Below are 15,117 nucleotides of genomic sequence, written 5' to 3' on the forward strand. Positions count from 1 at the left end.
TGTCTTTGTGAAATAGATGAATAGAAGTGCTGCCAGCATTTCTGCAAAGGTTGAAAGGGTGGGGGTCAGCCCTGTCAGTGCTCAGACCATATGCCGCACACTGCATCAAATTGGTCTGCATGGCTGTCATGCCAGAAGGAAGCCTCTTCTAAAGATGATGCACAAGAAAGCCCGCAAACAGTTTGCTGAAGACAAACAGACTAAGGACATGGATTACTGGACCCATGTCCTGTGATCTGATGAGATCAACATAAACTTTATTGATTCAGATTGTGTCAAGCGTTTGTGGTGGCAACCAAGTGAGGAGTACAAAGACAAGTGTGTCTTGCCAACAGTGAGTGAGTGAGTGAGTGAGTAACTTATATAGCGCTACAAATGCGAACTAAATCGCCTCAAGGCGCTGTAGCCAATGTGGTCATCCAGGCATGCTTCAGAATAGATGAGTCTTAAGTTTTTTTCTGAAGGCCTGATGATTTTCCTCCATCCGAATGTCCGCGGGTTGAGCGTTCCAAAATTGTGATCCTTGGACAGCGAATCTACGCTCTCCTTTCATTTTGTAGCGAGATTTGGGGATGTGCAGGAGGATCTGATTAGTTGATCGGAGGACCCGGGGGTGTAGTGTTTTATTTTTTCACATAGGTATTGCGGCACGTTTCCTTGCGTGCATTTGTGGGTGAGGCAGAGGGTTTTGAATGTCACCCGGTCCTTTACGGCTAGCCAGTGGAGGGTCCTCAATAACCGGGGAGATTGGTTCCCACGTTTTTTTACCCGCTACCAGTCTGGCTGCCGTGTTCTGGACAACTTGTAGACTAGCAATCTGGTATTTCGGTAGTCCTAGGTAGAGGGAGTTTGCGTAGTCGAGTCTGGAATTAATTAGTGTTCCAACTACTACTGCTGTGTCTTCTTTCGGGATGAAGGGGATGAGTCTGCGCAGCAAGCGGAGAAGATAATGATATCCACTGACCACCGATCCTATTTGACATCCATAGACATGTCTGAGAAAACTCCGAGGCTTTTTACTTTAGTGCTTGGGGTGATGATTTGTCCCAAAATGGTGGGAGGAACCCAAGTCGTCCCAGAATTTGTCTTCCGGTTTGCGTGGAGAAGGAGCAGTTCTGTTTTGGATCCATTGAGTCAAGCATGGTGGTGGGAGTGTCATGATCTATGGCTGCATGAGTGCTGCCGGCACTGGGAAACTACAGTTAATTGAGGGAACCATGAATGCCAACATGTACTGTGACATAGTATAGCAGAGCATGATCCCCTCCCATGGAGACTGGGCCACAATACGCAGTATTCCCACATAATGACCCCAAACACACAACCAAGGTGACCACTGCCTTGTTAAAGAAGCTGAGGATAAAGGTAATAGACTGGCCAAGCATGTTTCCAGACCTAAAAGTGAACATCTAATATTGCTTTAGTAAGTTTCCCTCCTAATGTCTATAACAGAAATGATACAGCTTTGCTCTGACATGTTTGAAAACCTTTTTTATTCCCCTAAAATGATTGTGCTAGGAATCTGCATCACCTGCTGGTTAGGGTGTTGAGGGTATACCGGTGCTTTCACACTGCTGTGCTGTGATTTGGCTGCAGTGAAGTGTATCTACAGTTTTCGTGTAGATTACCCACGATTTTCCATGGATTTTCCAATATGTCCCACATTTTTGGCGCATTTTCTGAAAGTGTACCTAAGATGCAGCATGCAGGACTTTTGCTGCGCTTTCAGAAAACACGCCAAAAATACAGGCCATAATAGAAAGTCTACGGAAAACCGCGTGCACACCCCCACACTACGCCTGCGCTGTGTCCAAATCACAGCACAGTGTGAAAGCGGCCTAAGGTTTATAATTTTGGTTGAACCCAATGACCATGATTTTTTTCCAACCTAAAAATGTAACTAAGGCAGGCCATAGATTATATGATTTTCTTTCCTTCCACCATAGGGGAATGCCTCCCGCAGTGCTTTTTTATTCTGCTAGCGGGGGGGCATTGATCAATTTTCTGTGCCAGTGCTTGCCTTGGGAAAATGCCGGGAACTTGCTAGTAAAGCAGACATCTCCTTTTTACTTTCTAGCCGCAAGGTCGGTGACCATGTGCCAAGGGGGAGCACCCTGTTTGACATCACAGCTAGCATTACAGGGCACCTAGGATAATGGTACTATATGTAATTTGTCCCATCAGGGGACATTATTAGGTAGATTCACGTAGAAAGGCTTATCTTTAGGACGGCCTAGCCTAGCCTGTTTAGGCTACACCGCCGTAAATTAGTTAGGCTAGTAGTGATTTTCAAACCACTTACCTGCTAATCTACGGCGGCGTAGCCTCAAACGAGCGGGCGTAAGGGCGCCTAATTCAAATGACTTGGAGGGGGGCGTGTTGTATGGAAATGAGGCTTGACCTCACGTTTTTTGACATTTTGACACTGCGCATGCGCCGGGCGACTACATTTCCCAGTGCGCATTGCGGCTAAGTAGGCCGTACGGGCCTATTGATTTTGATGCAGACGTAAACGACGTAACTCCCGATTCGCGGACGACTTACGCAAACGACGTAAAAAAATCGAACCTTGCGGCGGGAATGGTGGCCATACTTTAACATTGTTATTCCACTTCATAGGTGGAATAACTTTAGGCCGCCTAAGGCCTTACGGAAACGACGTTAATCGACTGCGGCGGGCTCGCGTACGTTCGGGAATCGGCGTAAAAGCTAATTTACATAATCTACGCCGGTCGCAATGGAAGCGCCACCTAGCGGCCATCCAAAAAATTGCAAGCTAAGATAGAACGGCGCAAGCTGTCCTATCTTAGCTTTGTTTAAGCGTATCTCTGTTTGAGCATACGCTTAAACAAACGCTGGCGTAGATTCAGAGTTAGGTCGGCTTATCTACTGATAAGCTGGCCTAACTCTTTGTGAATCTACCTATATATATCTTTAACCTGCACCCACTGTACATTTTACTCTGATTGAACCACATATCTTTATATTTAAACTACTCAGCACTTTGTGTTTTCTCAAAGGCAACCCTAGAGAAACACATCTGACATTGTAAAATGCTACAATGCCAAGTAATAAGCATGCTGAGATCCTTTTACCTGCTAAATTTTTCTCATCCACTAACCTACCCACTAGCGTAAATCATTAGTAATAATGTATACCTTTATCTAGTCCATTTATCACCTGAACTTGATTTGTTTCTAACATTTTGCAAAGTCAATTGCATTTTGCTCTCAAAAAATCACTACCTGGATAATGTAAGTGAGCTATGTGATTATACTGCACTTTTGAAGGAACTGAGCTTAAAATAATATATTCCGAGTCAATGAGTTTCAAAGTGTCAGCGAAGATAAAACAGTCAAGTATGAACTGGTAAATGCATTACTGGCCTCCACTCTGTTGTTCCTGAGAAGGCATTGGCGATTTTGCATAGGTTAATTATTTGCACTTTATGCATAAATTATCATACTTGAAGATCATTTTGCTGTGCTCCCTTCACATTTTGCTGCTAGGTGCTAATGACAGAGCACACAGCTATTCCTGTAACATATCTCGAAAAACGAAAAGCCTCACTAGGGCAAAAAACAGACCTTTAATGAGAGTTGGTAATTGCTGTGGCATATTTGTGACTATTTAAATACATCAATACAAATAGAAATTATGCTATGAAAGATACTAAATTGTAAATAAATATGCCATGTCTCTTCTTATTATATGTTGATGTACCAATAAATTCTGTTTTTATGCACTTCACTTCTCATATATATTTGTGTAATTCAAGTGCCTTAAAAGTTCCAATCAAATAGGGGAATTTCCCTGTATAAATTGTAAATAAAGGATGCTCTGCTATTAAAAATAAAACCATAATAATAAAAATCAGAAGACAAATAACATATGTGCATATGTGTGTAATCAATCATAATAAATATAGATAAAGATAAAAAAAATCCACTGCCACACAGTAGCATGAAATCATCCAATCCTAAAGTGTTAAATCACCTTATAACATTCAGTATCTCACAAAAGTCAGTACACCCCCTCACATTTTTGTTAATATTTTATTATATTTTTTCATGTGACAACACTGAAGAAATGACACTTTGCTACAATCTACAACATGGATATGCAATTAGCGGACCTCCAGCTGTTTCAGAACTACAAGTCCCATGAGGCACAGCAAGACTCTGACAGCCACAAGCATGACTACGAAAGGCAGAAGCATGATGGGACTTGTAGTTTTGCAACAGCTGGAGGTCCGCTAATTGCATATCCCTGATCTACAATGTAGTGAGTGTACAGCAATTTATAATAGGAATCTACAATGTGAGCAGTGTATGGAGGATATAGCTAAAGAAAATCTGGGGTTTTAACCGCTTGCCGACCGCCCACCGGCAGCATGTCGCCTCGGCTGCGCAATATATAATATATAACGTGATTTTGCATTGTGGCCACTAGGGGCGCGCAAGCCCCCTGCTCGCCCCTGGTGCCGATGAGAGTGCCCGGCGGGCGCGATCACCGCCGGGCACCCGCGATTGCTCAAGAGAGAGCGAGAACTGGGAGCTGTGTGTGTAAACACACAGCTCCCGGTTCTTTCAGGGGGAGAAATGGCTGATCGTATGTTCATACAATGTATGAACAGCGATCTGTTATTTCCCCATGTCAGTCTTACCCCCCCCCCTCTCAGGGAACATAATTAACACCTTGATCACCCCCTAGTGTTAACCCCTTCCCTGCCAGTGAAATTTTTACAGAAATTAATGAATTTTTATAGCACTGATCGCTATAAAAATGCCAATGGTCCCAAAAATGTGTCAAAAGTGTCCGATGTGTCTGCCATAAGGTCGCAGTACCGATAAAAATCGCAGATCACCGCCATTACTAGTAAAAAAAAATTGTAATTAAAATGCCATAAAACTATCCCCTATTTTGTAGACGCTATAACTTTTGCACAAACCAATCAATAAACGTTTTTTGCGATTTTTTTAACGAAAAATATGTCGAAGAATACGTATTGGCCTAAACTGAGGGGAAAAAAAATGTTTTTTTTATATATTTTTGGGGGATATTTATTATAGCAAAAAGTAAAAAATATTAATTTTTTTTCAAAATTGTCGCTCTAATTTTGTTTATAGCGCAAAAAATAAAAAACGCAGAGGTGATCAAATACCACCAAAAGAAAGCTCTATTTGTGGGAAAAAAAAGGACGCCAATTTTGTTTGGGAGCCACGTCGCACGACCGCGCAATTGTCAGTTAAAGCGACACAGTGCCGAATTGCAAAAAGTGGCCCGGTCATTGACCAGTCCGGGGCTGAAGTGGTTAAATAGCAAAACTGCAAAGGTCGGGTTTGTGTTGTCCACACATTCTCTCTTTGCCAAGCATCCAAAACTAGATACTGTAAGTAACAGTCTTATTTAATATTATTAGTACATCAGTCAGCAAACAGTACAGTTACGGTTGATATACTTACCAATTGTATCATAAGGTATAACGATGGAATCTGTATCAACCCATTTTTTTGTGTACAAAAAGAGACATAAAGGCATCATGCCAAGAGCAAACAATGTTGAGCAGGTGGTCATACTTAAACTGTGGATAAAATCAAATACAAATATGTTAAAGCTTGCTTCTTTTACCCTAGAAAAAGGCAACAGCCAAATTAGAACTATATGTGTGGATTTCCTCCACTGACATATCAGTGTCATTTTTAATGATTTAGCAAGAAAAAGAGCAAAATGCAGTAATTTGTAGCAGCGATTAAAAATGAATCTTTCACTTAAATTAGTACATTAAATGGAAATCTACTTGCTAAGGATTATGGCATCCTGAGGGTATTTATTAAAACTGGAGCAGTTAGAATCTGGAGCAGATGTTCATGACAACCAATCTGCTGCTAGATTTTATTTTAAAAGCTTAAAGGATAACTCCATGTTTACTTTTAATTTAAATTGTTTCTTTGGGCCAAGCTGGCCCAAACAAACTTGTGGTGACCGCTGTCAGCACTGTATAAACTGTATTAAGCATCGGCTACATACAGTATACAATGCTGTGTTCCAGAAGCAATAAGGGGACTTGCTGTCTGTTGCCGGAACAAAAACAAGTCAGACTGAGCACTGTTCAGCCATTCACAAGAAGCCTTGTATTTCATCAGTAAATACAAGGCTTCTTCTGATTGGCTTGGTAGAGATCTTCCCCATTCAATCAGAAGAAGCCCTGCATTCATTCACACAAATACAAGGCTTCCTGTGAAAGGCTGAGCAGCACTCATCCCGAGTTATTTTTGTTCCCGCAGCAGACGGGCAGTTCCTATCTCACTGCACACTGATGCTACATACAGTTTATACAGTGCTGACATTGACCCTATCTATTAGGCCTGGTTCACACCTATGCAGGTTCAGTGGCGGCCCGTCCATAGGTGGCGCCGCCCCCCTTCCTGTAGTCATAAAAAAAAAAAAAAAAGGGCCCTTTAAGACATTTAGAATGTCTTTCTGCAGCGCCGGCGGCTCTCGCAAATAACATACATTCATGCATTGCACAAATGTATGTTATTGTGGCCAGCTGCCACTGGTCTATTCAGATAGCCGGACATAGGGCGCCGGATACCTGAATATTGGCAGCTGGTTGGCTGTGCGGAAGTGCCTATCAGAGCCATTGTCTTATCCTCGGAACGTAGGGGGGCTGTGTCCCTTGGATAAGACTGACGGCCGTCTCAGCCAATCAGGTTCACCGATTCTGGTTATGGGTAACCTGATTGGCTGAAGCGTCATCGAGGGTGGCAGAGTACATCGAGGGACATGGAAGCAGAAAGGTAAGTGCATTTTACAGGGCACAACGGCGACAATGAGCACAGAGGCGACAAAGGGCACAGTGGCATCAATTAAAGGGCACAGTGACATGCACAGTGGCAACAATGGGCACAGTGGTGACAAAGGGCACAGTGGTGACAATGGGCACAGTGGCTACAATTATAGGGCACAGTGACATTCACAGTGGCAACAATAGGCACAGTGCTGACAATTAAAGGGCACAGTGGCGACAATTGAGGGGCACAGTGGCTGCGTTTGATGGCATGGAACAGTAGTGACAATTGATGGCACAGTGACTGTGTTTGATGGCATGGCACAGTGACTGTGTTTGATGGCATGGCACAGTGGCTGCGTTTGATGGCATGGCACAGTGACTGCGTTTGATGGCATGGCACAGTGGTGCAAACTGATGGCATAGTGACTGCATTTGATGGCATGGCACAGTGGTGATAATTGATGGCACAATGGCTGCGTTTGACGGCATGGCTCAGTGGTGATAATTGATGGCACAGTGGCTGCGTTTGATAGCATAGCACAGTGATGACAATTGATGGCACAGTGGCTGCGTTTGATGGCATGGCACAGTGGTGACAATTGATGGCACAGTAACTGCGTTTGATGGCATGGCACAGTGGTGACAATTGATGGCACAGTGGCTGCGTTTGATGGCATGGCACAGTGGTGACAATTGATGGCACAGTAACTGCGTTTGATGGCATGGCACAGTGGTGACAATTGATGCCACAGTGGCTGCGTTTGATGGCAAGGCACATTGCGTGCGTTTGATGGCATGGCACAGTGGTGACAATTGATGGCACAGTGGCTGCGTCTGATGGCATGGCACAGTGGTGACAATTGATGGCACAGTGGCTGCGTCTGATGGCATGGCACAGTGGTGACAATTGATGGCACAGTGGCTGCATTTGATGGGCACAGTGAGGCTGCAATTTTTTTTTGTTTGCGCCCCCCAAAAATTTTGAGCACCAGCCGCCACTGTGCAAGTTGCAGTTGATGCATGTTTCAGGTGCATGTTGCGTTTTTCAATACACGTTTTTGATCCATTGAAGTCTATAGGACTAAAAACACAACTTGCTGGTCCTTGGCCTTGTCCATAAACGCACAGATCTGAACGTGATCCATAGAAAACCATGTTAAATCGACGGCAGTGTGTTTCTGAAAAACTGAAAACACATAAAGAAACAATGCATAGGTGTGAATCAGGGCTTAGTTAGAAAGAAATAGGTTGTTTGGGCCAGTATGGCCCAAAAGGACTATTTAGAGTAAAAATAAACTTGGAATTAGGCTTTAACTGAACAAGCTGAAGATAGGAGCTGGTTGGTTGCCATGCACAGCGGTGACGTACAACACGTACGACGGCACTATAAAGGGGAAGTTCCATTCGAATGGCGCCACCCTTTGGGCTGATTATGCAAATTTTCTTTCTCATAACTTGCTTCTGAGTATGCGCATTTTTCCCCCCGTCGTTAAAGCCTACACACGACCATTTTTCACGACGTAAAAAACTGAGAAAAAATTGAGCAGGTTCTATATTTTTAATGGCCATTTTTCTCGTCAAGAAAAATGCTCTGGAGCCTACACACGATCGTTTTTGATGCGCAATTTAAAAAATTGCATTTTCTCGTGATGTATGCGGCATAAAGCCTCGCACACACGACCGAGTTTCTCGGCAAAAACCATCAAGAAACTTGCTGGGAGATATTTTTTTTGTGCCGAGGAAACATGTGTGTACATTTTCGTCGAGGAAACTGTCGAGAAACTCGACGAGCCAAAAAGAGAGCATGTTCTCTATTTCCTTGACGTGTTTTTTTTTGGGAGGGGGGGGGCGGCAAACTATCCACCCACCCCGGTCGGTGTCAGTTGGCTGGGTCGGTCAGTTAGCAGCTCGGGTCCCTGCACCTAACCCATCTCGTGAGCAGGGCTCCGGGTGGCAGACGGCATCAGCTTCTCTCCGGGCTGTTCTCCCCAGCTGCTTCCTCGCTTCCCCTCCCTCCTCCTGGCATCCAATCCGATTGTATCTCCTTTTGACCAATCAGGTGACGAGTCTCATGACCTGCTCCCTGATTGGCCAGGAGGAGAATCATTGTTACACTAGCAAATATTAATTTGCTATTGTCACACAACTGGGTGGGCTCGGAGTCCACCGTTTTTTGAAGCCTATTAAAACCTCTGGCTCTAATCACGTGCTTCAAAAAGAACAAACAACCCCCTTCCCATTGGAATACATGTGTCCGGCGCCCTGCATGTAGATCAGGGGGCCGGGAGCATGGGTAGGGGGGCAGCGCCTGTGCGCCCCTAATAGTCAGGCTGCCACAGGTTTCAATTTAACTTGAACTACTTGCCGACCAGCCGCCTTTCGTTTTACGGCGGCAGGTCGGCTCCCCTGCGCAAGAGTACGTAATATAATATCAGCTCTCGCGCAGGCCACTAGGGGCGCGTGCGTGCCCCTGGAGGCGAGTGCCCCCGACTCCCGTGCACGTGCCCGGCGGGCGCGATCGCCGCCGGGCACACGCGCTCGCTCGTTACAAAGCGAGGAACCCTGTCAGGGAGAGCAATGTTGATCTTCTGTTCATACAATGTATGAACAAAAGATCAGTCATTTCCCCTAGTGAGGCCACCCCCCTACAGTTAGAACACACCCAGGGAACATACTTAACCCCTTCCCCGCCCCCTAGTGTTAACCCCTTCACTGCCAGTGTCATTTTTATAGTAATCCAATGCATTTTTATAGCACTGATCGCTATAAAAATGCCAATGGTCCCAAAAATGTGTCAAAAGTGTCCGCCATAATGTCGCAGTACCGGAAAAAAATCGCTGATCGCCGCCATTACTAGTAAAAAAAAATATTAATAAAAATGCCATAAAAATACCCCCTATTTTGTAAACGCTATAACTTTTGCGCAAACCAATCAATAAAAGCTTATTGCGATTTTTATTACGAAAAATATGTAGAAGAATACGTATCAGCCTAAACTGAGGAAAAAACATTTTTTTATATATTTTTGGGGATATATATTATAGCAAAAAGTAAAAAATATAAATTTTTTTCAAAATTGTCGCTCTATTTTTGTTTATAGCGCAAAAACTAAAAACCGCAGAGGTGATCAAATATCACCAAAAGAAAGCTTTATTTGTGGGGAAAAAAGGACGCCAATTTTGTTTGGGAGCCACGTCGCACGACCGCGCAATTGTCAGTTAAAGCGACGCAGTGCCGAATCACAAAAAGTGCTCTGGTCTTTGACCAGCAATATAGGGTTAAGTGGTTAAACATTACCTAAATCATTATTGGACAGTCAGATATTACAAACCAATCAATCTGTTTGCCACATTGTATAATCAGGCTGTGAAATGGTGTCATGTTTATTACTACGTAGGGAAAACAGGAAGAAAGGAAATTAACAGAAACATTCATGGCAGACTATGGTATTCCTAGTAGTCATTTGTACAACATGTTCTACCCGTCTCTCAACAATAACGACAGGTCCAAATGACCTATGTGCGTAAGTGTGACTTATCTAAGTGTCTTATCTACTGTAACTTATCATATCTAAGTCACTCTGTACTGTTATTTTTTAGTGCTCTGTTGATCAGATAAAAGTGTTTATGATCCTGATTCATGACACCTACTAGAGATGAGTGTGGTGATTTAGAATAAATGGATTTAGACATTTGTGAGGTTTCACCAAAGCAAACATTTTCAGTTTTGCTCATTGAACTGCTTAAGTAAAATTTGCTTGCAAAAAAAAAGGCTGTGTTTTTGTGTATGTGGATCTATAGGGTAGTTCTGTTTATTTCATTTAGTGTTTTTTGAGTATTTGATTGTTGTTTTATACTGTTGATAGTGTTAATATTTATTTTTTTAAAGATAAAAATTGTGCCTGCGCAGTAGACTGTTCGCTATAATCCTTACAATCTACTGCGCAAGCACAATTTTTATCTTTAAAGGTGTAACATATAGGCAAGGTGTGAATCCCACTTCTGTGCCAGCAGCGCTAACTTTTAGTTTTCTTTCACTGAGCACATACTTGTTCGCTCTGGAGTATTTTATATAATTATTTTCATTGAATATTTATTTTTTATTTTTACTTTTATTCACAATATATTTTGTTCTTGCTGTGAAACAAAAACACATAAAATAATGAGGCTAAAGGATATGGTGAATTTGTTGACACAAAAACAGATTCAGGTTAGTTAAAAAGCTTTCCTACACTTCAAGAGCCATTTTAAACACCCTTGGAACCAGTGGCGGCCCCCCTCCTGTAGGCACAAAAAAAAAAAAAAAATAATAATATATATATATATATATATATATATATATATATATATATATTTTTAGTGGCCCCTTTAAGAAACTTGGAAAAAAAATACCCTTTACTTAATTTTTTTTGAGCGCCGGCCACCATTGCCCTATGAAGCGCCACGTCAATGCAATATTTAGATTGCATGTATGGCGCTTAATTTGCGGGCTTTCATCCCGCCTATTGAGCGCATTGCAAAGCGCTGATAAGCTTCCCGTCCCCGTGACAGTGCTTCTATGGGCGCTGGGAGGCGGGAGCATTGTTACTTCCGGCCATTCGTCTTTCAGACAAAAAACGGAAGTGACGTCACGCGGCAGCTCACATCACTTTACAGTGCACAGCCTGAGCGGAACGGCTAGGTAAGCCGATAGATGCCTGGGTTGTGTCACGTCACATGTGTATTAAATACCTTGATCGCCCCCAAAGTCATCAGCCCATGCAGTGCACGGGCTGATGACTTTGGGGACGATCAAGCCAATCCTGCACTGCATGTTCACCCATCCACCTCGGAGCCTGTTATTGTAGTTAGACTGCTGGGACTTGTAGTTCTCCATCTTCTCCTGGGGCTCATGGAGAAGATGGAGATTGGAGAACTACAAGTCCCAGCAGGTTTTACATACAATAAGGCTCTGAGGTGGATGGGTGTGGTGGATTGCATGCACCTATCAATCCCCAGGGGGGCAGGATCAGATAACACTGTTATCCGATCCTGCCCCCCCCCCCCCGGGATTGATAGGTTCATGCAATCCACACCCATCCACCTCAGATCCTTATTGTATGTATAATCTGCTGGGACTTGTAGTTCTCCAATCTCCATCTTCTCCATGTGCCCCAGGAGAAGATGGAGAACTACAAGTCCCAGCAGGATTTACATACAATAAGGCTCTGAGGTGATATAAATGGAAATGTAACCACAACACAAAGGAAAAAAAATAAAATCAATATATAATGAGTAATGAGTAATAGCCTCCAAATGGTGGCGTGAAGTGTAACTGAGTGCAAAGACTCAGAGCGATAAATAGCCAGTGATTCCAATGAATAAAGGTGCATCAAGTGCTAAATTCATGAGAAAAAGTAATGCTAAATAAAAGTGCAAAGTTCATGAATAAAATAGGTTAGAATAATACAGATTAGGCGTTCTGGATGGCAGAGTGACTGCGTTTGATGGCATGGCACAGTGGTGACAATTGATGGCACAGTGGCTGTGTTTGATGGCATGGCACAGTGACTGCGTTTAATGGCATGGCACAGTGGTGACAATTGATAGCACAGTGGCTGCATTTGATGGGCACAGTGGCTGCATTTGATGGGCACAGTGAGGCTGCAATTGTTTTTTTTTTTTTGTTCGTTTGCGCCCCCCCAAAAATTTTGAGCACCAGCCGCCACTGCTTGGAACTTAAAAATCTCCAACACCTATCTGACATGGTTGGGGGCTCGTACTTCCCTTTAACATTTTATTTTATTTTATGTGAAATATATTTGTAGCTAATTCGACATACAGTAAAACCTTGGTTTGCGAGCATAATTCGTTCCAGAAACATGTTTGTAATCCAAAGCACTTGTATACCAAAGCATTTTTTTTACAGGGTATAAAAGAGAAGAGAGGCACCTCTAAGTGTAGCAATAAGTTACTAAATGTTGTACCTTCATTAAATGTAACCATATGGCTACACTTAGAGGCACCTCTCTTCTTTTTTATACTCAGTTGTGACATGACGCTACTCTTATATCAAGACATCGCTTGTATATCAAGGCAAAAATTGTTAAAACATTTTGCTTGTCTTGCAAAACGCTCTCAAACCAAGTTACTCTCAAACCAAGGTTTTACTGTGCTGACCTCATTCCATTCTCTGAAATATGAATCTTGTGAGCAATTTCCTAGTAATAATATATAAGTGCAGTGATTCATAAACATATTTTGAACGAAACAAAAAATATTTTTTTAAATATAATATAAGTTATATTCACCTTTCACTGAATATTAACCACTTCTGGACCGCCGCATGCACATTTACGTCGGCAGAATGGCATGGACAGGCACATTGGCGTACCTGTACGTCCCTGCCTAGACGTGGGTCGGGGGTCCGATCAGGACCCCCCCCCGTACATGCGGCGGTTCCCGTGGCTTCGTGGCTTCAGGAGCGATCCGGGATGATCCCTTTTATAGGGAGACTCGATCGATGACGTCAGACCTACAGCCACACCCCCCTACAGTTGTAAACACACACTAGGTGAACCCTAACTCCTACAGCGCCCCCTGTGGTTAACTCCCAAACTGCAACTGTCATTTTCACAATAAACAATGCAATTTAAATGCATTTCTTGCTGTGAAAATGACAATGGTCCCAAAAATGTGTCAAAATTGTCCGAAGTGTCTGCCATAATGTCGCAGTCACGAAAAAAATCGCTGATCGCCGCCATTAGTAGTAAAAAAATTAAAAAAAATAAAACTATCCCCTATTTTGTAAACGCTATAAATTTTGCGCAAACCAATCGATAAACGCTTTTTCCTTTTTTTTTTTAACAAAAATAGGTAGAAGAATACGTATCGGCCTAAACTGAGGAAAAAAAAATGTTTTATATATGTTTTTGGGGGATATTTATTATAGCAAAAAGTAAAAAATATTGAATTTTTTTCAAAATTGTCACTCTATTTTTGTTTATAGCGCAAAAAATAAAAACCGCAGAGGTGATCAAATACCACCAAAAGAAAGCTCTATTTGTGGGGAAAAAAGGACGCCAATTTTGTTTGGGAGCCACGTCGCACGACCGCGCAATTGTCTGTTAAAGCGACGCAGTGCCGAATTGTAAAAACCCCTTGGGTCATTTAGCAGCATATTGGTCCGGTCCTTAAGTGGTTAACAAGTGATTAAAATGTGTTCATTATCTTACCTTAAATCCATGTCTCCGTCCACCCAGTAGGACAAGATATTGGAGCCGGTTCCTCCCGGGCAACATCCCATGATAAGCACCACCACAGCTTGAAGTGGGTGGACACTGAATAGAATTGCTAGTAGAAAACCTGCAATCGGCATGATTCCGAACTGACAGAGGAATCCTACTATGATACCCCATGGATATCTGATATGGCCCCAGAATTTCCTAAATTCCACACTGCAGCCCAAAGAAAACATGACCAGTGCCAGCAGTGATGTGATAGAGGCACTCAAGACGGTACTAAGTATTCTGTTATAGTTGTCAGGAGGCATCAAGCAAGATGAACCGTTGCATATAGTAGAGTTTTCCGAACAAGTTCTGTTGTCCAATGTAGACAGATTCATGGCTACTTTAAGATATAATATGTACTACGCTATGATATAAATGTACCGAACGATCATTCCATCTGACGCTGAAAACAATCTTATGTCGAGAGTTATATATTCACTTAAAATGTAGTAAAAAGTGACAGATGTATGTTTATAAGGTCAGTCCTCCATATGACTTCAAGTAAAACCAGAAAGACGACAGTTAAGTGATGGAATCCTTGAAAGATATTTAAAGTAAAAATTTACAGGAGCTGTGGCTTAATTATTAATGGGCCCCTGCTTATGTGAATGTAGGCGTGTTTATTTTGATGGGTAAACTTTAAACCGCTATTTTACCAGAAACTCTTTCCACGTATTTAGAATTTTTTTGTATTCAGAATCTGTCTATGATAATATTTCCATAACTTTTTGTTTAACATTTACACAAGCTGTCAATAAAATATAAGAGGTATTTTTATAGCTCAATGATGTAAATAATATTTAGTAACAACGGGCCAGATTCACAGAGCAGATACGACGGCGTATCTCCTGATACGCCGTCGTATCTGTTGTTCTATCTATGCGACTGATTCATACAATCAGTTCCGCTTAGATAGCTAGAAGATCCGACAGGTGTAATTGTTTTACACTGTCGGATCTTAGGATGCAGTACTGCGGCCGCCGCTGGGGGGAGTTTGCGTCGTAACCCAGCGTCGGGTATGCAAATTAGGAGTTACGGCGATCCACGAAGATTT

General features: G+C 42.6%; 1 protein-coding gene across 1 annotated transcript in view; it reads right to left on the bottom strand.

Annotated features, from left to right (window-relative positions):
- The window catches only part of SLC10A2 (solute carrier family 10 member 2), a 29,506-nt gene extending 14,949 nt beyond the window's left edge, over positions 1 to 14,557 (bottom strand). Inside the window, exons 1-2 of the mRNA XM_040336187.1 lie at positions 14,010 to 14,557; positions 5,466 to 5,584 (exon numbers count right to left, since the gene is read on the bottom strand). Coding sequence (XP_040192121.1) covers positions 5,466 to 5,584; positions 14,010 to 14,398 — 508 coding nt within the window. The 5' untranslated portion in view covers positions 14,399 to 14,557. The remainder of the gene's footprint in view (positions 1 to 5,465; positions 5,585 to 14,009) is intronic.
- Positions 14,558 to 15,117: the final 560 nt, after the last annotated feature.

The sequence above is a fragment of the Rana temporaria genome, chromosome 2 (genome assembly GCF_905171775.1).
Source record: "Rana temporaria chromosome 2, aRanTem1.1, whole genome shotgun sequence".
In the NCBI taxonomy this organism is placed as follows: Eukaryota; Metazoa; Chordata; class Amphibia; order Anura; family Ranidae; genus Rana; species Rana temporaria.